The sequence below is a fragment of the Pagrus major genome, chromosome 2 (assembly GCF_040436345.1).
Source record: "Pagrus major chromosome 2, Pma_NU_1.0".
In the NCBI taxonomy this organism is placed as follows: Eukaryota; Metazoa; Chordata; class Actinopteri; order Spariformes; family Sparidae; genus Pagrus; species Pagrus major.
In genome coordinates this window covers 23,517,116-23,542,619 of record NC_133216.1, presented here as the reverse complement: position 1 = coordinate 23,542,619, position 25,504 = coordinate 23,517,116, and the positions used below count along the sequence as shown (strand labels likewise).

The following is a 25,504-nucleotide window of genomic DNA, read 5'->3' as shown; positions in this document are numbered from 1 at the left end:
CAAATATGTTTTGACTTTGCTTTTATAAAAGAAATTCAGAGAGAAATACAAAAACTTTTGATCCTGGCTTGAAAAAAATTAAATTAAATCCAAACTTTTATAGTTAATCCACTGGTATTCATGATCATCCATCCATTAAAAATCTCACAGACAGTCTGCCTTTTTAAACATTAGAAAACACGGTGGTGCATTTGGTGTGCATGTGGAGGGCCAAATACATTTAAAATGTTCATACATGGATTAATGGCACCATTAACATGAATACAGGTAGAACGCAGGTTCAAGGTAAACACAGTGAAGGTTTAGGGTTATCAGTAAATGAGCTTAGCTGGCAGCACATCAAGTTTTATTTAGCAGATAATCCATTTGGTTCAGCTGTTTTTTTAATTAGTAGATAATCCAGATGGCTGGGCTTTCTGAAGCCACTGGCTGGTCACCTCTACTGGCAGGTCACCTTCTTGTTAAGTTAAAGTTTGGCTTGACAGTTACAGCTTTGAGTCAAAGGTCTGATTTGTAAGATAGTTTATTCTTGAGTCTCATTCCAACTCTTCAGATACTGACGCTCTTGGTCAGTAGGTCAGACCAGCCACCGACCCAAAGCGAGACTCAACAATCAACTGTCTTACAAATTTGACCTTTAAGCTTGATTAGTTGTTGTTGTTGTGGCTGCGGAGCTGAAGATATGTTAAAGGCACACTGAAAATAAGTACCCCCACAAAGTAATACAAAACGTGGTGGATGTCAGAGAGAAGTTGTACAAGCACAGCCCATGTCTGCAGATATTAAGCCTGAATTCAACAGGTTGCCAAAAAAAGAGCCCCCTTGTTTCTCCTCTGCTTGCTAACACATTTCACAACTTGATAAGCATTTGTTTGGCTCGTTGTTTTGTGTTTCTTTGTCTCCTTTACCCTCTAGTGGTCAGAAATCAACAGCTGCAGCTTTAAATATACATGAAAAAAGCAAAGCTTTCCATCTCAATCTTGTTACTCTTTGCCATTCCTCTCCTAGCATGGTTAAAAATATTCCCTACATAGGCTCTAGGCAGTGATATGAAAATTTATCAATTTGTAATGTGGCATGGTGTTGAATTCAATGCAGCAGCCAGCTAACCCCCTTTCTAAGATTAATGACTTCAGACAGGTCCAGAGCGACGAGGGAAACAATCCTGATTGTGTCAGAAGGGATATTACATTGACATATCCCGCGTCTGACAGCTAATGTGTTCTGCTTTGGAAGTGACTCACGCACAACTATGAATTCCATCACATGGTTCTTCACATACAAATGGACTTCACAGAAACATGTATGGCATCTATAATATCCTTATACTTATGAAAAGGCTCAGAAAAAAAACCCTTGTTTATCTTCAATCCAACAATACGGAGGGTTTCAAGAGAGGAACCTTGAAGTACTCGAACTATAAAGTGGTTAGACAAAAAGATTTCTATAGAGATGTCTGCCTGATTTTAACAAGTTCAATGACATTTTAATTATTCAGAATAAGCTATGCTTAAATGAGAAGGAGAGCACATACTTAGAGTTTTATTAAAAAGAAACCCTTGCATTGAAGTAGAGAAATGAGGAGATAATTACTATGGTTTGTACATCGACAATGAGCTCCAGTTTGACTCAGCTACTGATTAATGGGTAGTGATTATGGTAGTTGAAATATATATGCTGCTTAGGACACTTTAATATAGTGTTAAGTACCTGGCTAAGTTTCAGTCATGACACCTCCACGTACCTTTTGTTCCTTTTTGGAACTTTTGTTTTAAATTCAGACCTTTTGTACATTTAGCAAAGAGCCGTAACAACTGGAAGAAGTATTTGTTCGCGGATTGAATTAAATTGGTGTGACTATTATTCTTGCTGTATGATGTGCTTTAAGAATCCAAATAAAGGAAAAATCCATGGAAGCAATCCACACATTTGTGAGGCTAATCCAAAGGTAGCAGCTCAGTAAAGCGAGTCTCCTGCCAGCTCCCTCTGGTCAACATAGAGGTTCTGCTTCTATATAAAGAAAATGTTTGATGTACTTCACTATAGCGCGGTCCTATTTCCTTCAAAAACACAAAGCAACAGTGAGCCCCCTTTAAAGAGATGGCAGGGAAATGCATCTTGACTTTGTGGTTGACCACACTGTGCCCTGTTGCCCACGCAATTTGTTCTAGTCAGTGACTTTGTTCTGGGCCGCATTGGTTAACATAGACTCCTGGAGCCCTCCCCTGAGCGTTTTAGGGAGAGTGAGAGCTACTGAGCGCTACCAACCGATTCCAGATGGCTTCCACAATGTAGGGCTCAGAGGATGAGCGCTGAAAAGAAGATTGATTTCCTTTGTGGAGTATGACAAGCCATGCACTAGAGCGCAGCTCTCCAGACACACAAAAAGAGGCTCAAAAAACATATTGCTACATTTTTTTATTTTTTCATTTCAGTCAGCTTTGCAGTAAAACTACAGGCTGGGGTGTTCTGATGGTTTGCCTCTGGTCCCCTGAGGGACGACATGTGTGTATTCATGAATTTTTCCTCACAGTTTTATACCTTCTCCATCAAAGCTTGTCTGTTTGGATATCATTTAAACATTCTTGAAACCTTGAATCTGAGCTGCTAAAGATACAATCCAATATGTTTTTGACTCTAAAATTTGGGTGTACAGTATTAGAGTTTACCGCCCAAAACCAAAATAGTTTGAGATTCTCTTTATTGATTATGAAAACTCAATCGCCAAGGTTCCAGCCTGGCAATCCGATCAGATCAGCCAACCACGCTTGCTATGGATTCAACTTTCCTTCACTCTTTGCAGACCTTGCTCCGGGATGGCAGGAGAGAAAGCACCGTGAGCACGCTCTACCTATCGCCTTCCAACATCGAGACGGGTCAGCAGATCATCTGTAAGGCCTCCAACAAGGCGGTCCCCAACGGCAAGGAGACCAGTGTCACGATCGACATCCAGCGTAAGCCTCCCACTCCTCCCTCTCTGTCTGTGTCTCACATTGCTCTCTTACTCTTGATGTTTTTGTTTAAGTTATTGTCTTTTTGAAGTCCCTTGGTTTGCGATCAGTACAGATGGGGAGGGGGAAAGTCTGCGTTTGACATGCATTACTCTGTATTTGAGGTATTTCTCACATGTAGAGGCGTGAAACTGTCAGACAGGCATACGTGACTGACACTCTGTAAACATCTCGGATTCATTTTAGGCTCTGATGGATATTTATAATTGGTTTCCTTTTTGCTTTCATACCATGTAGGTGGGTGGATAGATTGATGATGCATCACTTTTTTTTTTGTTCGCTATGATGAAATATCAAAGGAGCTGTCCGTCCAAAATGAATGGGATTGTCTTTTTTTGGTCCGACTACCTGCCTGCTGTGGCACTACACTGTCTCCACCTCTTTTATTTCCTTGCTCACGCCATCAATCTTTTTGATGAGAGCATGCACAATTCCCCTCTAAAATAGGCAAAGTAAGCCCAGCGTGTAAAACACATTCAGCCTCAATTGTCAGGGAATCTTTTTTCGATCAAGAACCGTTCACAGTAAGAGAAGGGCTTTGAACAAAGGGATTCTGCATCACTCACAGCCCCTTCAACACCATTAAGTATGACTAATAAAGCAGAAAATGCTATTTAGAGAGCCAATATGACTGACGGCTCCATTCTTTTCATTATGTACACCACAAGAGGCGAGCATGGCGAGAGCGGGCACGGCACGATCAGGCCAACTCAGGCGCGGGAGTGAAAATGATTAACAGTTGTTGGTGTTTGCAACCCTTGCAGTTTGTCCTCGTCATTTTTATTGTCATGCAGTCTGAGAGGGAAGTCTGCCCACATGTAAACTGATTTGTCACCATGTATAATGATGCGTCTGTGATAAATGCTCACCATCATAGCATCATCCTCGCCTCTGAATATACGATTTAACCCTGAAAAATGAGTGCAGCAGATTTCTAATTAGCATTCCAAAATGTGCTCTTTACACAATTAAAGCTCCTGACAACATTTTTCACAGTGTGAGATCAAACTGAGCGACAGCAGAGACTAATTGTCGAGATTCAAATTGTCTCCCACAAGGCTTAGCCTCACGTTTACCTCCCTCCCTCCCTCTCTCCCTCTCACTCCCGCCCTCCCCCTCAGACTTGACAGGTAAAGTGTTCAGCACGGTTCAGCAGAGCCTCCGGAGTTTTTTTTTGCTAAGATCCACTTCCAAATTAAGCTGCTCCTGGAATGAAACATGCTGTAATTGAACTTTGATTCATTCGTGTTGGGTATCAATTTGCTTAATTTCAATGCTGCCTAATTCGATTACGAGGCTCCTGGCTCAACCGCAGCACCTGAAATACCACATGTTTTTTAAACAAAAATATTTGCTTCGGTGCAAATGTGCACCGATGCTGCGCTTTGAGTAAAAACACTGAGCTGTGAAGTGTTCTGCAGACACGTGCAATACACTGAATACATACAGTAAATACATATCTGCTGTAGAGATATGCTTTTGTATTCAAATTACAGCTGCATTTTATGTATTTTATCTTGTAAACAAAGGTATTCAGAGCTGTGTTTCCTGCAATTACTCATGTTAATATCTACTTTTGCAACTGATAAAATTCCAATTACTATGATAGCATTGTGAAAATAGGGTATTATGAGGTTGGAAATCTGGAAACCAATTAAATATGCATCCACAGTGTGTTGCAAAAAAGGTGACTAGAGAGTAGCACCAAGTCTTTCCGGAACAATAAAAGCAGGTGGCGGATAAATAAATGATGGGACACTGGCAAGGGGAAGAGTGGCAGATGAGACTTGACCTCCACCCCTTTAAGGACCAGACAGCTTTGTAACTATTGATGGGAAGATGCTTTTGTCACACAGACAAGGCAGCACACAAAGCTGTGCCCTGAGTCTTTAAAGGATCTCAGGGCCAGGCTGAAGCAAATCAGACAGTCTGGATAATTCAATCATTTCTAAGTGTATCCGAAGGAAATTGTCCCCAGATGGCCAGCAAAGTTTCAGCAACATGGGGCATCACATAACATAGAGGGTGAACTGGATAGCACTGATTGACCTGATAACTCCAAGTCCAAAAAGGCTAATGAAATGATCCTGGAAGATTTCATTTTCATTTCAATCCTTTATTCCTGTTAACAATAACAGCTCAAAACAAACAAAAAAACCCTGACCTTGTACTGTCATAGCTGTTCTCTCACAAAAATTATTTGGTCGTAATTTGGGCTAACATTACTTGTGCTCACTACTCATTTCTCGTTTCTTTGTCACTTACTCAATAATGATTAAAACACAATAATAAACAGAAAAGTATCCTAACATTGTACAGAGTCAGTAGAAAAAGCAATAGAAAAAGGCCCGACAGGAGAATGTGTATATCCTTTTTAAAGCAGAAGAAACAGAAACCTTACCTATTTCTTCTGCTCACAATACACCTTTCTTAGTGAGCCTTTTTCGGAGGAGGTGTAAGCCATCACCCTACCTATCAAAGCAATGGTTCCTTCAGGCGCTCGGTGTCAGCTTGAGAAAGAAATGTAATACTTGACCATCTCTTCTTTACAATAGCACTTGGGTGTCCCTTCTATTCTACAGCAAGTCATACGTCAGGATTTAACAATAGGGCTTCATAATTGCTGGCAGTGTTGAATGCTCGGAGAAGAAATATGTAGCCAGGCCAGCGCTGTTATACAACACATTCAGCAGGAATTGGTCCTTGTAAAGTTGGAGATCATCAAACATTACCAAATTTCCCCTGTGGCTTTGAAGTGTTTTTGGTACTCATCACTCAGAAATGCGGATGTTCTCATATTCCGTAATAGGCACCATCTCAAGCTTTCAGCCGTGGATGATACGGTAGTTGGGGCCGTAATTCATGCCCATCAAAGCAGAGCATCGTCAAAGCAACTGGAGAGAGGAATTGTGGCATACTAATAACATGGTTTGTTGCTATCAACATACTGTATGTTCTGTGAATAATGTGCTCCCATCTGTGCATCTACGTGCTTTACTCAAGATGGGCATGCCAATGAAGTCATCGTTGGTGTTGCTTGTGCAGACAAAATGTCATTAGGGAATATTAAAACTGGAAAATTCAAAAGCCTGAAGAATTTCGGAGGTCTCTGATTTAAATCAGTGTTTTTCGTGTCATCATCTGTACCCAGATAATACCTGCTACATACTGTATGAATACATGCTAAAAATTAAACATTGTCATCCACATATGAAGAGCTACTCGCCAGAGCTAGAGACTAAATTTGTAATGTGAAATATAAATGAAATGAATCGACTCATGCAAATCTATGTTTTGGTAGAGGATTAAAAAGGGCAGTGTCAGTTTTCAAGGAAAAGATGAAAAAAATGATAATTAATACATAGATTGATGCTAAAATTCAAGGATTAATTTCTCCACAGATATAGGACAATGGTCTTATTTGGTTTTCCTGTTTACTGCACATAATAAATTCCATCCCATAGTCCTTTGCGTCTCGTGGACTTGTGTGCGTTTCAGTGGTGCTGCAATGCACCGCAGTCCCTTAACAAAGATGGAGGGATTAATGGCATTCCCCGGTGAACAGTTGCTCTTAGTCTAAGTGGGACCCTGGTGAGGGTCGGATACAGTAAGTCACTGAAGCTAGACTGCACACTGCAACCACTTCTGTCCTTCCGAGATCTGACCGAGTTATATTAGAATTTGCTGGCCTAAAAGTCTCTTTGATCTTTGGGTAAAACTTTTTCCTCATTTTTTGGCAGGGGTATGAAGTCAGAAGTGGAAAGTGTGACCTAACGACCTCCAATAGCCTCGCTAAAAAAAATAATCACACTTTGCGATGAATTTAAAGCATGCAGTCTTGGGGAAGAAACATTTGTGGATAGTCAGATGTATGAGCTTCAACTTTTTCTTTTTTTATTATTTTAATTTCCTTTTCCTAACAAGAAGTCGAAGATTATGAGTTGACAGCTATTGAGTACAAGGTTAATGCATTGCAAATATTTCTCTGACACCCTGCGTGCTGGCTGTGTATTGAACGCACAGAGATTAAATTGATATTGATGCTCTCATCTACAGCAAATAAGTAGCTTTCTCCAAATGCTGGTGTATCCCCTGAAGCTGTTGAATAATGTCCACTGAGCATTTACACTCTCTGCATAAATGCTGGTCGTTCTTACTTCATGTCTCTTTGTATGTAAGTCCCAATGTTAAGAATTAAAAAGTCTCATTTATTTTTTTTGCCCAGAGTTTTCTCATTGACCGTATTAGTGAGATAATATTAATGGCAACAAAAGTAATTAAAATCTTCTGAGTTTGCTGCCCTTCTCAACATTCCGTATTCTGCTCACCTCTAAGCTTAGTCGCCCTTTCTGTCTCTGCTCCGTCCTTATAGCAAACCAAATGAGAGTAATCTGAACACAGCCCGGCACATTGCTCGACAGCTTAAACCAGCCTAAAATCCAATGCATTTCACAACGGTATTTTCTTTTATCATCACTTTAATGCTCATGATTTACATCCACCTCAGCATTTTCATTCCCACAGAAGTTCATATAGAGTTATCTGACCTAGGGTTAGACAAATTAGCATCTAAATACAGTATGTCCTGGTGATGTTGCCAAAATGAGGGGGATTTAGAGCCAACAGAGGTTATTCAGAACCCTGGATAGACTGCTGACTTCAGTTGTCCAAACCAGTCCATTAGCAGACTGTAATTATTTGATAGCAGAGGGGTGGCTACCCCCTGATGCTGTTTTCTCCGGCAGCATGACTTAACTTGTATTATGCCCTTTGGACTTAAATCAGTCTACTCCCCTACCCCCCGACGTAAAACCACTGCGATGGAATATGATTCTGATGCCACAGTTTCATGTCCCGCGAATCCCATTCATCACACAACTTAAAATATTCCTCAAATATTTTCTAGTCCAGCTGGATATCTGCAGAGCTTTGCCCCACATAGAAACTCACTCTTTCAAGCAAGTAGTCGGAAATGAATGCGCTGGGGACGAGCAAAGCCAAGGTTCTCCGTGTGTTTGCATTGCAAACAAGCTGAGCCATGTGGGAGGAAAATGAATGCCATTTGTTGAGACTAATTAATAAAGAACATGCAGATGTGCAATTGGGGAGGATTTGTTTTTGGTAGCAGCTACATGCTCTCCCTGCTTAATCAAGCAGATAATGGGAAATTCATCTGAAGGCAGATGACAGAAGGAGGAATTTAAAAGTGAGAGGGAAAGAGGATACGGGGGCAATAAAAAGCACATTTTTGTGTACATTAGATTAAGTTATAATGATGCCGCAAAACTGAATTATCTCATGTGGTTTTATATTTTTGGCTGCTTGCAGACATTTCTAAATATCATACTTCCAGTGCTCTGAGTATTTGAACACTATCATTTGAATCAGTAACAAAACTTTGATGCTCCTGCACACGTTTAGACACTTGCAGAGGTGCTACGTGGAATGCAGCACACCTCATTTAAGCAGCTGTATGAATTGCAGAACATCTGCCTTGATTAAACATACTAAATTCTTCACTGTTACACGGTTGAATTTTTTTGTATCTCTTAATCAATATGCTACCACAGGTTCTCCTCCAGTCTGTTCACCCCTCAAGTATTCCTCTCAGCCCGCCACACGACGAGTGCGACCATATTGCTAAGGCTACAAGCCACAATCGGACGGCCCACGAACAGCTTCCCCATCCTTCAGAGGCAGCCGACACTCCTGGAGTTGGAGGCTGGTCCTACTGGAGAACAGCTGTCTACAGTGACCCGGAGAGATTGGAAATTGAGCTTTAAGAAAAGGGAAAAACAATTTGTGTTGGCACTATCTCCAGGAAACAGAGAGAAGTTGGAAGATTGTTCCAAAAACACCATCTGGTCTCCACTTTGAACTAACCGATCAAAAGCTGTCGGCCAACTATAACACTACCCCGCCCATTCATCCTGTTGTTTTCACTGGAGCTCCCATCAGTCCCACTATCCCCCTCTATCCATCCAGCCCTCCTCCTCCTCCTCCTCTGTTCCTCACCACTACTCTCTTGACAAATCTGAGGAATTAACAGTCTTGCATATTGATGTGCTGTCACAAGACACCTCAAATGCATTTGCCTAGCAACTCATGCATTTATACATCAAAGTGGAAACTGGACTTTGTTATTAGGCAGATGTCTGTCATATCTGACGGGTCAAAGGCTAAAGATGTGTCAGTCCCTGATTCACACACGAGGCCTTTGCTGGAGGACATTTGGTTGCCTTTGCTCCCATGGCTGTCTTTCCTTGTGGTTCTTTGGGGAGTTGAAACTATAAAACAAAACTGCTTGCCTGACTTCGAAATAGATGTAAAGTCATCAGGCCTTTACCTTTCGCTGAGAGGGACTGAGGTCTTTTTAAGGGGCGGGTCACTTTTTAGGCTTCAATCAATTTGAATAGAACATTAATTAGTCGGCAGGTTGACAGTAATGAGCATTTGTGTCCTTAGAAGTCTCTTGGCGGCGAGACTAGAGAAAAAGGTTGGCATGATTGAAAAGTACATTATAGGAACACTTTTAGTGAGAAAGGCTTGTGAATCAGCTTCTACAATTAGCTTCTGTGTCTATTAGCACAGACAGAGACTTCTCCCACGCGCTCTTCTTGTGTCTGCTTTTCTTTTTACTCTCCAGCTTCTTGTTGGATTTTTATTACCACCTTCACCATTGCCACATCTGTCATTTTGCCTCTGAGGTTCCCTCTACCCACATATTTGTCCACACAATTAACTGCTCGGGATGCTAAAAACACCTACTGGGCAGTTAACAGTGGCGCTCTAGGCGTGGATAGTTTTCCCGTTTTATAATCTCACACACACCCACATGCCCTTTCGTATGCACAGATACCACGCCCCGCCCCCCCCCCCAAACATGTGCTTACTCTTGCAAACACACAGTTGTCTTATCAGTACCTGGAGACACTTGCTGGTTCGCTGGGCCTTTCATTGTTCCAGGGTCCACAATGTTGTTGTTTGCTTTACTGGCCTGGGGAGAACTGGCACAGGTGGAGCTCACGGATTTGAAGGTGGTAGAGTGGTCGGTGGGGGTGGGGGGGGGCAACTGTCTATGAGGGAAATAAGTCTGCTGATGGGGAATATGGTACGTGTGTGTGAGAGAGAGAGAGAGCTGGGAGGAATATGGCACCTGGACCACCCCCCTCTCTGGGGCTTTGTGGCAGCTGAGCCAGCCCAGAGCATCTGCGCAGCCACAGGGTAAAAAGCAGTTTCCCCACACTTCATGCCCACACACACACACACACACACATACACACACAGAATGACATAGCTGTACACAGTGTTGTTTGGCTTCACTGCAGCAGTGTTTGTGCGCTTCTTTAATTCTGTGTGGATCTCCAGGCCCCACCACACAGTCCCTAGCTAGTACATTAGTGTTATTGAACACAGCGCAGATAGCATGAGTGCACCTTTGAAACAGATGGCTGCACCAGCATCAAACTCAGAACCAGCTCTTCACTCCATGTGACTAATCTACTGCCCATGATGCCTTACCAGCACGCCACTGGAACCACAAATAGCAACCGGCTATGGCACTGTGGAGGTTGAGTCACTTGAAGTGGCATCCTATTTTTAATTTTAGGTGTTTTTTTTAGCACTATTTCATGTTGTTAGGGTCAAATATGAATGGAAAAACTCAAATCACATTCGGCATTGGAGATGAGATAGTACATACTGTAGAGTGTGTGTTTAATATGAGATGAGACACACATATAAGACCATCGTGTAGAAAAACCAACCCAATTACCAGAATAAATATTGGCAATGTACGCCTCTGTAAACCATGGATATGTTGCAACAATTTTAAAGGTGCAATATGTAAGAATGTGGGTTGAAAACATTAAAAACCTCACTAAAATTATCAACAGCAGAAAAATTAGATTAGATGCCATGACGTGTATGTACTGTTGCAAAGCATGTGTAGTATGCTAACCAGCTAGCCTCATCCTGGTCCAAAGCTCCTGTGCTAGTGGTGTAAACACCAACACTTCCATGGTGCTCCAAGCTCCCAGTCTGGACAGCTAGCTGCACAGCTAACTGAGTTAACTAGCTCATAGCAGCTACAGTTGACAGCAGTTAGTGGTTACTCTGGTGATATACTGCCCTTTGTATGTTTTGTGTATGAATTAAATTCTTACATATTGCACCTTTAAATTCTATATTTTCACAACGCTGTATTTACGGTCTGGGTAGGTTTAGGCTCAAAACCACTTGGTTACGTTTAGGAGAAGATCATGTTTTGTCTTCCCTGGTTGTGTCCCCACAAACACGGATGGAAAATGTCCTGACATCTCGTTAAAAATTATACATTTTCAATAAAATTGAAATGCCATCTCCAACAGTGGTCTCTGGCTTGGCAGCCATCTCGCCCTGATGAAGGTTAACCACCATCCCCTCCTCCTCCTGATGGAAAATCAGCTCATACATATGTAACCTGAACATGCCAACATTCTAGCATCAAGGCTGCAAAAAATTGCTCTCATGAAGGACAATGTGTTGGGTGGAGTCTGGTTTCCTTGAAAGCTTACTCATAATGAGAACACATAAATAGTACAGGTGGGGAACTCTCCATCCACTTGATTCTCCATTAAAATTACAGTTACTACTGGTCAGCAAGGTCAGTTTGATCATTTTTTCCCCTTGTTGCATTGGAAACGCTCAACAAACTATGCCAATGCAGCCCCCAACAAATCCTGTAGCTTCACCTACTTGAAATTCATTCACCGAGTCTGCGTGGTAAATAGCTGTTTGTTTCACATGGGACGGGATTGATATGGAAATTAACACGTATCTTCAAAAAGGATCCCACCTTTGTCAATTAGGATAAATTAAGTTGTTTATTAAATTTGCATAATCTCTATGCTTGTTATTCTAAGAACTGTTTTAATTGTACTGTATCACTGAGGTTGCTCATTGTTTTAATTGCAGTGGTTTGAGCTATGGACTATTCACTGTTTTCAAATTGCTATTTACTGAAACTCATTATCAAGTCAAGTTTTCCTTTGATTTGTTAATACGTACTATAACATTGTTAATGAGTATATAAGAGTAAAAATAGCATGTTCTCTCCCACACCTGTGAAATACACTAGAGTGTTATTCAACAACTGGGCCTAAACCCTGGGTAGGTGGTCGGGAGATAACAAATTATTCAGGAGTAATTGCCTGTTATTGGGAAGAAAATGCTGCCACAAACTGTGATGAGTTGTCACAACGGTTCCACCGGTGTATTGTAATATAATCCGAATAAAAAAGGCTTTTTTATCTGGTGGTTTTAAGTGAGACGTGTTTACCTGAAGTACTATATGTGTGGTACAGCTACATAAAAGGCCTCCAGTTTTGGGTCACAAGGAAAAACAGTTGGAAAATGTAGATCCCTGAATAAAACAGAGACTTTATTTTGCATGTAGGTGTGTTTGGCTGTTTTCTTTTGAGGTTGCGTGTTTTCTGTTTTTGTCTTTTCTGCAGAAAAATTCTGCCACATATATATATATATTTTTTTTCTGAGCCTTATTCAGCCACAGTAAATGTCAACAATATAGTGTTTGTCTCAGGCTCACAGTTCACAACAGGATGTTTGATGAGGTTGCCAGCCCTGTAATTGGTTGTCTTTTTGTCTGTATGTTTTTGGTTTTTTTTAGATCTCCCACTTGTCAATCTCTCAGTGGAGCCTCAGCCTGTTCTGGAGGGCAACCTTGTGAAATTCCACTGCTCTGCAAAGGCCAACCCTCCTGTCACGCTCTACAGGTGAGATCGCAAGAAGAAGTGTTGCTAGAGCGCTCGCCGTGAGTGCAAGAAACACGGACCATCGTGTAACGCAGACTGGAAAGAAAAGATGCTACATTTAACTTTAAATGAGGTCGTCTGTAATCACTAATGCTTGTGGATGATATATTTACACATTAGGTCAATTTAACACTTCACTATTGATAGCATTAATCATTACCAGACACCTTTATATGATGCCATGATGTCATTTTATCTGCCCACAACACATTTTGAAATGAAGAACAGAAAAAACAATGGAGCACCATCATGCTGAAAAATTTAATGAAAATACACTTCAGAAAAATCATTTGGGAAACCTTGTCATGTTCCACTGGGTTGCAGCAAAGCAATACAGTGTTTTGTTGCATGGTTGTTTGCTTCGTGGTCATATCATCTCCCTTGAACATTAAATGTCCAACAGTGTGTTGGAGAAAAGATGGAAACATAATGTGCATGACATCTGATGAAGCTGTCAAGATTACTGCTTTTCTGAGATTAGGTTGTGCTCCACACTATATAGAAGAAAGGCAGGTTTCCCCCCAGGGGCTCTGCTGGTGCTTTTATGTGTGTGTTGTGCAGTAGTGGTCGATGTGGTCTACAGTGCATACTGTAAGTTTGTGTTTAAGCCCATGCATTTATTATGTTGTTTGGTTATTTCATTTTTTTTTTAATGAATCAGATGTTCTAAAAATTAGATTTTAGGAGAAAACATTTTGAGGAGGGATGGAAACAAAGTCCTCATAGGTCAGTTAACTAAACTCAATAAGCGGCCAAGAAGACACAAGACCAAGAGGCCAAGACTCGCTCAGAGGAAGATTGAAAAACATGTGGCAAAAGAGTCAACTTAAAGATAACTCTTTACTCTCGCATAACATATGTGACCCCCATGCAGTATTTATTTTGTATTTGCTGTATGCATTTCTAACAGTTTAGAGAGCATGTTTTTCAGTTGAGATGTCATGTAGAGGTTTTTGGAAAAAAGTATCTTTAGTTCACTTAAAATTGTGGCAAAAGATATCGAACACAACAGAGGATTTCAATGGTTTCTGAAGCTGTTGCACAAACAGAACACCTTTGCACCTTTCATATAGTGTGTCGATACTTCTTTAGATGTCTGTTTTATCCTGCAGCTAACCCTCCAGCAACCTTATCGCCACACAGACTGCTGATATTCAATATCAGACGTTTTTCCTCTTGAATTTTACTTTTTAATCTTCAAATGCTAACATTTCAAGAAATATTTCTATACACATTGTCTGCGCCCAACACCTACTGTACAGTGTGATCAAGGTTAGGAAAAGATGTGTTTATGCTAAACTATGCGTTATCCTGAATAAAAGTCAGATACGCTACACACCCATCCACCACCCCAGCCTGCACACCCCAACTCTTCACTTTGCCGCAGTACACTGCTACCTGCATTGGCCCAATATTGGCACTACACATAAATTGTTCACTGCAGAATCATCCAATATGTACAAGAGTCCTTGAAAACTGGCTTGTATTCAAATAATTAAAGTAAAAATGATTTAATAAGGCTGAATTCAAGTACACAAAGCAGCCCCATTTCCTGCTTCCTTTATAATTTAACTTCACAACCCCACTGAAAACAAGGTTGTAAATGAAACAACCTGGCACTTATTGAGTCAAGTTTGACCAAAAACAGAAATAAGTGTAATGTATTTCTTTTCTTCAGCAATATCTAATGCTGCCTTCCTCCCATTGTCCTTTATTAATGGGCACATTCTTAGTTGCAATCTTGTTAAAATCGCGTTCATATTTTACCTTACGACACCTGTATTTGTGATGAAACAACAAAATGAACAGTAATTATCCTCATAAAATCTAGCGCGGTCATCTAGAAGTGTAATTCTGAAGTGATTTGTCAAGAGATGCTTTTTCTGTGTGGGAGGTTTTAAAAACCCGGCGAAAAAATAAATGGAATGAAATCGATAGCAAAGGGAATTGGCCGGCTCTGAATCTTGTAATGGTACTGGGAAATGAAATGGATGTACAACACACTCACAGGTGGCAAAACAGAGATGTTGCCTTTTTGATGGATTCTGCCCTTTTGAAAAAGAAAAGGAGGAGGGAGGGCAGCGATATTGTGGAAAACAAGGTTTCTATTTGATTGTGTAGGTGCAGAGCATAGACAGGACGTCTATTGCACCTGCAAAGGGATTTCACCTCTATTGTTATGAGACTGGATCAATGCGAGAATCAGACCTCTCCCCGGGGTATCAAGAGCTGAGATGCAATGCCTGTTGAGATGACTTTTTCTTTTACTTTGACAAACTACAGAATGAAAAAAGGTTGGAGGTTGAACTTTCCCTTTATGTAATTTATTTCTTCCCTTTTCTCTTCTCTCTCGCTTTCTCTCGCTTGTCTGCTTCTCTGTCATTGACACAATCCACTGTAGGATTAAATAATATCCGCGCAGACTAATAACTTTTGATACTTCAAGGTTATACTCTCCACCAGTTCTCCAGTTTCACAGTCTCCCATTTAGATTTATCTGCAATTTATACAAGCGCTTCAGGACTCCCGTGCACCATTGGAGCTCAGGACATGGTAGACAGCGCACTTTTAGGCTTCATAATGCTTGCCTGAGAGACTTCGACTAGGGAGAGCCCCCCACAAATTCCCCCTCTAGAGAGCAATATCACAGAGGAGAGCAGGAAGCTGGTCAAGCAGTGTGGGGCCATTTTTCAGTGCTAATACACTCCGTCTACCCCAGATCAGATACGGCACAAGGACAGAGTAGTCCTTAGACGGATGGCCTCTTTTCTATCCTCAAGAGAGCCATCCATTCCCAATGTGCACTGCGCCACTTTGCCATCCTCCAACTCAATGGACACTTGAGACACAGACCCAAGATAGTAGGGGCACTAGTCGAAAGCATGGTGCTTTCTGCTGCCTGTAACCCCTGGTGATTGCCACACTGGTTCAATAAATCTGACTTTAAACGTGAAAATGGAAATAAGATATATCTCTACAGATACCTGAACCTTTGCCAGAGCACGGCTCAAGGAGAGAGTACAGAGGCAGGAAGTCAGGGGATCGGCGAGGACTAGAGGTGTGAAGGCGGGGGTTGGAAGGCAAGATAAAAGTGGTGCTGAAAGTGTGAATGAAGTAAGAGTAATGGGCATGTGTTGCAGTTTGCACTCAGGGGATCAACAGTCTCTGAGAGGGAAAGACGAGTGGGTCGGAACATCTTCATTACTGTTTATAATGGTAGGAGGGCGAACTGGCATACATCACAATCACTCAACCACCCTCTGATGAAGACACAGAGGGTTTCCTCAGATCCAAACAAGAACCCACGAGAGAGAAGAGAAAGAATAACAAACAAAGCAAATCAGGTCCCTCGTCTGCACATACAACCGTGCACAGAGCGACAACAAAACCCCCTCCTTCTGCATGGAACTGCAGCAAATTACATCCCAATCCTCCCCACACTCAAACTCTCAGTGTTGTTGCTACTGCTGGATTGTTTGTTTGCTTTTGACTGACACTATAATCACCATCTCTTCTTTCCTTGCAAACCGTGGAGGTAGCTAATTGATACATGCCATTGTCTGTTTTTGGACAAGACTACTATTCCCTTGCCACATCGTTATGCCTCCATCAGCTGCTGCCACACATACCAAAAATGTGTGAAAGAACGAAGTATAGTGGAGTAAAACCTCCTTTTAGTGTGTTTGCTTTATTTAAAAGAACATAAGTGCCGGGGCGCAACACCTGAAATGTAATTGGTTCCAGTAATTGACAGCATAATTGCAAAATTGTAGATTAATGTGCACCGTTCCTGCAAACAAATCAATGAGACCCTGACAGGTTGGAAATTACCTTGAAAAGTTAAGACTACACATAAAAGTATTTAATAACCTCAAACTTTCAAATAACCCTGAAAAGTTCAGAAAAATGTAATATCAAAGAAGTAAAAATAAAACAAAAAAATCCCCTGAATACCACAGAAAAGTGAATTATTAAGTTGTATATTTTCAAGGTTATACCCACCTTTTCTCTTTTTTTTTCAGGTTAACTGCCATACCCTACATGACACTTGTCTTTGTTTTCAAATAGATAGTACACACATATAAGTTCATATCTGTTTACTTCAATTCCTTGGCAGAACATAAATTAGCTCGGTAATGTATGCGCATGTCGAAATCACAGCATGCCATTACTAAAACCTGCATATTTATTTTATATTCCACTGAGAATTCAACAGTCATCACTTACAATATGCATGTAAAGCAGAATGGAACTGCACTGCGCTGTGCTTAACCATGCTGATAATAACTGTGGGGCCTGATTTACTGTGGGTCTCGATGCTGATGGCACAGATACCTGCCTAATTTAATTGTTACTGTTTTATTGCCTTAATCACATTCAGTGAATACAAAACTCTCCCCCCTTCCACGTCTCCTTCATCCTTGGCTTCCATTAACGGCAGACCTGTTTATCTGTATAACAGTGTTAGCTTACAGACCCGTGCGTGCACAAAAACACACACACACGCACATGTAGACGCACACACACACACACACACACAGTCTAGCGTACGGGATTCACACCCTTTGGCTGAATCAAATCCCTGAATAGGATACAGCAGTGTAAAGTGAGTCAGCTATTGAGTAAGCTTGCGCTGGCCCTTCTAACCTCCCAAAGGGAATGCAGGTGTTTGTGTTACCCTGGGCCAGCTATGTTTAGACATGAGTCTTGGACAAGGCCCAACACCCCAACAGAGCTCCCATGCTCCCTGAGGACGACGGCATTCTGTCTCCGCTCGCTCTAACACTGTCAAGGGCTCCCAAATCTGGCAGCCGCAACCTCCACTTGGGAGCAGCCGGCTGCCCAAACATCTGCGCTCAGCCCGTTACGACTCCTACAGTATGAGCTGCTGAAGCGTAGGTGGAAACTGGCCGATACTGATTGCTATATGTACATATGCATGATTTTTGTTGTCTTAGTAACGTTCAAAACTGTCATAACCATCATCAGTATCTCTTCATCAGATGTGGTTTTCCCAGTAAGCCTGTCATCAATAATCCAACCATATTGATCGACTATGCTTATAACAACCCATATTTACATTTATTGCAAACTCTCGTGGATGTTTTTAAAATTATGGCAGCAAAGGAGGAAGTCAGGTGACGAAGTATAAAGACCGAATGGGTCCACCATAGGATAAATGGTGACCACTGTCCATGTCCCGTGTGAAACCAAAAGTCAACAGCAAGTAGAAAGGTAGTGAACTGACATCACATAAGTTAGGTATGTAATGTGCGTACGTACAAAAGTTAAGTTACATAAGTTATGTAGTTATGTGAACCCAAACCACAATCTTTTCCTAAACCTAACCAAACTGCGATTGTGCAACAAAGGTCTAGTATGCCTGTCACTGGTGCGCTGCAACAGTTGGCGTCTGGTAGCAGTGACAGATGTCGTTTTGGAAATCACTGACAATCAATCTATTTGATCATTGAGGTGTGAGGGTGCGCTGGCCCAATCGTCAATTTTTTCTGAGCACTTTTTACTACTTGTGATGTGATCTAAAGCTCCACGACAGCCACAAAATGGACCATCATGAAAGGTTCTTTTGTCTGCTGCTGTTTTCAAGAGCAAGAATGAACTTTGAGTCCCCAAAGTGCTCCGAAAAATAATGAAAATTGGAACTTCTAAGTGGGATAACTCCATCTGCTGATGAAGCTCATGTTATATGACAGAAAGCTCTGCAACAGTTACAAAATGAACCTTACTGAGAAATTGATTTGTCAAGTGTTGTTTCCAGCACCAACTCATCACTGCTGTAATTCATAACATGATCATCATCATCATCTTCATTATTGTCATCGCCGTCATCATCGTCGTTACCAGTGTTGTCATCGCCTTAATCATAGTCATTATTGTTTTCAACAGCCATCACCAGTGTAATTAATATCACCGTCATCATCATCATCATCTTTATCATCATCTTCATGCAAACAGCAGCGGAAACATTCATAATGATATTCATATTGGTATTAACATAATGGTTTTCACATGCTTTTCATCTTCCCATGTGTAGCAGACATATGACTTCCTATGCTAATACTTGGGGGATATGATATCCTGCTACTGAAAGAGTTTGATTTAAACTATAGATAAACTCTATTCTGTCCCGAGGCTATCTAGGGTATGTATCTGTTCATACTCGCTGACACACACAGATACTGTATAAGTACTTCTACTACCAGATCAGACAGGCCAAAAACACCCGTCTGCCCTATTTGCAACATTTTTGGAAACACAGGTGTTGCAGGGCCCTTAGCTGTATCCTTGTCACACAAGAACACAACTCGAAAAGATCTACTGCTGGAGAAAAAGCACCGAAAAATCCCATGAAGCCCAATTAGAATTCTGCTTCACTTCACTTACTGATTGAATGAGGTAATCTGTTCTCATTTAAATGATAGCATTTCAGTCAAGCATGGGGCCAGCTTAGTCATGGAAAACAAATGGGGTCCCTATCCCGTGAAAACTGCTCTCAGTACTGGCAGGAATATAAAACGGAGACAGGCGCCGGCGCCGTCGTCATTGTTTTCATTTGCCACATCAGCATGCTGCCACATCTCTATTGTGGAGGATGGCAGCGTTTAGATGCATGATGCATTGCATGTCCCACAGCACCGTCTAAACTTCCCAAAGAGACCTGAGACATCCGCAGATGCTTTTGCTTCGCTTTTATAAATGGGCCTCGTCTGTTGTAGCAGCAGAGAGCCATCCGCACCACGCAGAGCGGTGCACCGTCGCTTTTGACATCCTAAAAGTCTCACCTAAATATGTGGGGAGTGTCTGTATCCCTGTCACAGGAGCTATCACTCACAAACACAAACAGATGTTCTTTATGTGATCCCGTGTCAATTTATTAACATCAGCTGTTGCCTGCAATACAGTACGTGTCAAGGAACGTCTTCATAGGTGGGGGAGCAACCCATTTATCATTCTGTGATTTGTTTTTCTTAGCTGGCACTCTGTGCCGCACTCTCTGCCTGCCGTAATGAAGAACGTGCTGTCTGCTCCGAGTCGCCAGGGAGCTTGTCACAGCATGGAGGGCTGCCACAAAAATATGCTGAAGCCAGCACAGAAAAACCTGCCCCCAGAATTATGATTTATTCACACAAAAGAATGCTATTGACATAAGGAGGTGTGAAAACCTGTCTTAATGCCTTTTCCCCTTTTCCTTCAGTTTTGCATTTCTCACCGTCTCTCCTTCCTGCGTCTTCTAATCCTCTCACCAGGTGGGCCAAAGGAGGAAGTATAATCAAGGAGGTCTCTGGAGACACATATGAGGTTATTGTGGACCACTCCTTCTTTACAGAGCCTGTTTCCTGCGAGGTCACCAACCCTCTTGGCAGCACCAACATCAGCCGCAACGTCGACGTCTACTGTGAGTGGCTCCTTCAGCAATACTGCATGTCTTTCATTGGTGCCGGCAACGTGATGTAGCACCGTTATGGATTTTTACTTTTGCTGCATATTTTGACACCGAGCTCCACGAACCACCACAGCTGATGCCTGATTATGGATGAATCATTAACAGTTAATGATGTTTATTTCAACAGTTGGTCCCCGCATGGCAGCCGAGCCTCAGTCCTTGCAGGTGGATCTTGGATCTGACGCTGTGTTCAACTGCGCCTGGACAGGAAATCCCTCTCTTACCATAGTGTGGATGAAGAGGGGATCTGGGGTGGTGAGTGTATTGATCTGCACTGCTACCTGTTTAATAAACAGTCACATACTGCGGCGGTGGCTTACAAAAGCTGCTTTTCTCCAATAAAGCCTGTATTCTAGACTTTCCTAAAAGTCTATTAAACCTGAGATTCTGAGGCCATTAAGGTCCCAGCCTCTATGTGGCCTGCGCTCACATGAGATCTGTTGATTTGATCCAAAATTCTGACTCATTTCACCTTCCCTTTTGTCAACATCAAAGGCCGAAGCCAACTCCTTTACTCCACTGAGCTCAAACCCTAAATTGGATTTTAATAATTGAGGAGAGGTGCCCTTTAAGGTATTAAATGTTCAATGTGCTGCCTTTCCTTTTTTCCCCCATCGCACTGCCTTGTTGCTATGTCAGACGCGAAGGTGCATTTGCTGTCATTGCATTTGATGATCTTTGACTCTGTCGCCGCAGGTTCTCAGCAACGAGAACCTCCTGACGCTGAAGTCAGTGAGGCAGGAGGATGCTGGCAAATACGTCTGCCGTGCCGTAGTCCCGCGTGTAGGAGCAGGCGAGAAGGAGGTTTCTCTCACGGTCAACGGTGAGCTATATCACTAATACTGTATGTTTTTCACACAAAGAAGGCTCACAGATGCACACCCACAAAGTTGTCAAATGCATCCACATACAAGTGTGAATCTTGATGTCTAGGGTCAACAGCGGCAAGGAGAAAGCAATTTGTCACAGGAGTCAGTATTCTGCTTCCTCTGTGGTTTACAAAAGCCTTCCGTCTGTGAAACTTCCAACAGAATATGCAGCCTTATTTCTCTCCTATAGTCTTCTTTTCAGTGTAGCAGTTTCTTGGAGACGCAGCTAATTTTACCTGGCAGGTATAGAAACAAAACACAAGCCCTGACATACACTCACACACTCAGACTGCATAAGGATGTGGCACATAGCATGCCCATGCAAATTAATTCTCCCCCCAAAGGTAATGTGATATAACAGACCCTTTTCATCAGCTCTCATCATTGTGAAGCCTTTAAGTCTATGAAGCAATAAATATAGAATTGGTCTTTTCAAGATATGGTCACACATTTCAAAAACAGGTGAAATGTACTTAAATGTTAATTATATTCTGCGTGAGTCACAGGGAAGCTGCCTTTTCTGAGGCACTGACTGACTAATGAATACCAGCCTTGGTGGGAGACCTGGCAACTCTCAAACAAATGACTTCATTATCAGTACTTGATATTCAGGGAGCATGCTTCGGCGTGGCAGAGTTGTGGAATTTACATGTCTCTTATTTTCCCCCTGTCCATCTGAAGAAACCCGGGCCAAATATGAAAAAAAAAAAAAAAAAAAAAACGGAAAGAAAAACAAGAGAGGGTTTTTAAGAGGCTGGCGAGATGATGTCGAGTTAATGCTGACAGTGTATCGGAGCACATTTCCAAAGCTAACAAAAGAGTTTGCCTGTAAGCAACACTGGTGCTGATTTGGGGATGAAGATACATCAAGTAGCAAACAGTGTGTGTAAAGATTTTCTTTTCAAAACCCGACACGAGCTTTGCATATCAGAGAGAGTGGGATACCAGTATTCCCTCCAGCACAAGATCAGAACCGTGACTTTCTATGAACTGCAGCGAGCCCCCTCCTTCTCAACCAGGAATTCAGCTGGAATCAAGGCAGAAAGAGGCGTAAGGAAAAATCATGACTAATTCTATTGTCTCCCATTCTGTTCATAGCAACCTATGCTGGCATCCTTTCTCCAGCCTTACACGTAAACAGAATACATAATATTCATCGCACCAGTTTATTTTGATCCATCCCTTTCCTGCTCTTGTAACTACTGAGATTGTGCTGCTTTCCAAAATGATGCCATGAGAGAGAGGAGATGGATTGTTTTAATAAAGATTACAACACATAAACAACTCGGAGCACACTGGGAAACATACAACAAAGCTGAAATGGCATGTTTATTTAGTCTCCGCAGACTTCATTCACGCAAGGCCTGGATGTCTTCTTGTCTTTTTTATGTGTATATTCGTCTTCTCTTCTTTGGCATCGTCGCGCCCTCCCTGCACGAATTGGTATTTGACATTCAAAAAGCCTCCTTCCTTTTTACCCTTCTGAATAATTGAAATTCATCTGCTTCCCCCCCCCCCAAACCACATGAGGAACCCTGAGTCATTTCTTACCCGATCCTTGAGGCGAATCAGATTGTCAAACTTGTGAAAGTGCAAACACTGCGGTTGAAGTGGTGGCGGGCGCGCGTGTGGCTCTCTCCCGAGGCTCATTGATTGTCCTGTGCCACTGTCTCTAACTGCTGATGAATGCGAGCGCTCCTTACCTCTCCTCGGCCTATACGTCCAACATCACCGACAGTCAGCAGGACTCAATTAAATCCGACAGTGAATAACTAACACGGCGGCTGGGGCAGGCTTTTGGGTGGGACGGCCGTGATACAGTAAATATCAGGCGACGCTTTGCATGTGTCACGACGCGACGGTGCCTGCTGCACATTTGATTGTTGCTCTTTCTGTTTGTTTTCCCTGCAGTTATCCCCCCAGATTCCTTAATGCCGTCATTTAAATTACATGTGTTTATAATTTGTCATTCCCTCTGTATCTCTCTCTTCTCCGCCGTTGTGTGTCACCGGCTCCCACTGTGGCACACCACATAGACATGAGGATTCCTGCTTTCCCCGGGGAAGAATGTAATTTAATTATAATCAAACAGCTAGCAGGGGAGGCAGTTTGTGTTTAAGTCACTAATGGATACATATTGCTTACTCTAGTCAAACATTTTCAGGATGGAAGGCTCCTTAGCATTTCATATGTGGCCATCAAGTGGTCACATGTATGACCGGGCGGGTGCACGTCCATGCGTGTGATTATTTATACATGGCACACAATATATATGCATGGCTTTTTCCAGACTCCGGCAAGAAGTTATCTGACATGCTTGGAAGGATTTAGCTTGTGTATACTTAAGGACCATATATTCACGCAATACATATTAATTATTGTGTCCACGAGTACGAGTAGATCTGTGCAGCCGTTTGTGGTTGTGTGTGTGTGTGTGTGTGTGTGTCTTTGGGCAAGGCAGTATGTATAATGACACACGCACAGTTCTCGGGCAGCCTAGGGAGAGAAAGCCCATTACCACAGTAAGGGAGAGGGAGGGCCTGAGAATCCCACAATATCCCACAGAGCGCTGGGTTGTTATAGATCTTTTTTTTCCCCTGCTGTTTCTCTTTCTAGACAGCCTTTATGTGCCTAGTTAATTAGCATTCCAGCCTGCTTTAAACTGGCAATAACACCGTATAAGAAAGAAAAGTGCAAATTAATGAAGGAGAAAACTGCATTTAAGATGCAGCGCACTTCATCTGACCGGCTAAATTCACGCATAGTGAGATATGATCCGCAAGGCTTTCTGCAAGACTTTGAACCGACTTTTTCTCTTTATTTGTACCTGTCATATATATATATATATATATATATATATATATACATATATACATATATATACATATATATTTCCTCACCATGTTTAAACAGCTAAAAGTTTTCTATCAGGAAGGTTCATTCAGAAGTTTAGGCGTGTTCACAGAGGATTACGGGATTTTTGGAGCACAACAGCTTTGAGGTCAACAGCTCCAAGGTGTCCTCTGTCTGTCCAGGGAGGACATAATGGTTGAGAAACCATCCTTGGTACATCCAATGAAGTGGAAAGGAAGTCTATAAATAAACAGGCATCACATTAGAGGTCAGCGCCCACTGATAATAATCAGTAGGTTTCAACTTTATCCGTACCTGATCAAATAATGAGGGATTCACACCGCAGATGTAGTTTCAACTCTTGCTAATAAAGAAAGAGATTTTTTGACATAAATATTGTCAAGGATTTCTCTCAGTTGTGTTCATCTGCACTCTTCAGAGCACTTTTCATGCTCTTGTGGATAGCATCATGAAATTGCCAGTAGCTTTCTTTATAATGCATTGCCAACCAATCCGATCCTCATTATACACAAGTTGCTTCCCTTCAAAGATCCAATTCCTGAAGAATGTTCCCCGCAAGAACAGAAGTTTTTTTTAAGTTTTTTTTATGACGAGTGTTCCTACTTAAAATACACAGTTGTATACATAATGCAAGCAAGATGCTCGCATTCTGAGGCAGATCCAGATATTTTATGTCGATGTTTTCTGTTAATGTGACCGTACCGCAATGACTCAAGACTGTTTGCAAATACTGCCTGAAATCATGCTTTCAGCACCTCTATAAAGTTGTAAAATCAGGTAAAGCACTGATTTTGGCTGGAGACAAAACCGGCGGCTGTTTTTGGCCTGTGCCATCTGTCCGGAGTTATTACTGTAAATGTATTTCACAGTGTGAAGTGAGGGCAGTATGGCTCACACTGCGTGCAGGAAAAGAGACAGGGAGAAAATGCATTCTGGTCCCTGTTGTAAAGATGTATTGAGCCAAAACAGGCAAATGCAGCGAGGCTGTCAGAGCATTCAGGGCAGAAAAGTGTGTGTTCTGCAGAAGTAAACGTGATAGCTATACCTCGGCTGACCAATTAGAGATGAAGTTGAAATTATTTGTGTTGCGGCCCCAATCTGACCTGCTGCTGTTAATGTAATGTAGCACAGCTGAGATAAAACAGCGGGAAGATTACCCTAATGTTGCTATAGGCTAGCACTGACGATAATAAGCCACTTAATAACATTAAAGTCACTCTCTCTAACCAAACTGTATCTGATTACTTTGTTTTCCTTATGTGCGGACACATTGCAGTATGACCAGACTGTGTGAAATAACTAAAAGACACAAAGTATCGGGTTAAATATTTAAAATATCCTTTAGCACAACACCCTTAATCTCGAGTGTTTTAAGAAGTGTGTAGCTAAAGCTGAAGTTGGTATATTTAATTTATTACAGTTGTTAAAATATTAAAAACAAGAACTGACTCTGGTTGGCAGTTTAAACATATC

General features: G+C 41.8%; 1 protein-coding gene across 1 annotated transcript in view; it reads left to right on the top strand.

Annotated features, from left to right (window-relative positions):
* The window catches only part of kirrel3b (kirre like nephrin family adhesion molecule 3b), a 61,023-nt gene that overhangs the window by 24,386 nt on the left and 11,133 nt on the right, over positions 1-25,504 (top strand). The window contains exons 4-8 of the mRNA XM_073490490.1: positions 2,804-2,954; positions 12,679-12,784; positions 20,092-20,240; positions 20,416-20,543; positions 20,985-21,111. Of these exons, the coding sequence (XP_073346591.1) occupies positions 2,804-2,954; positions 12,679-12,784; positions 20,092-20,240; positions 20,416-20,543; positions 20,985-21,111 (661 nt within the window). The remainder of the gene's footprint in view (positions 1-2,803; positions 2,955-12,678; positions 12,785-20,091; positions 20,241-20,415; positions 20,544-20,984; positions 21,112-25,504) is intronic.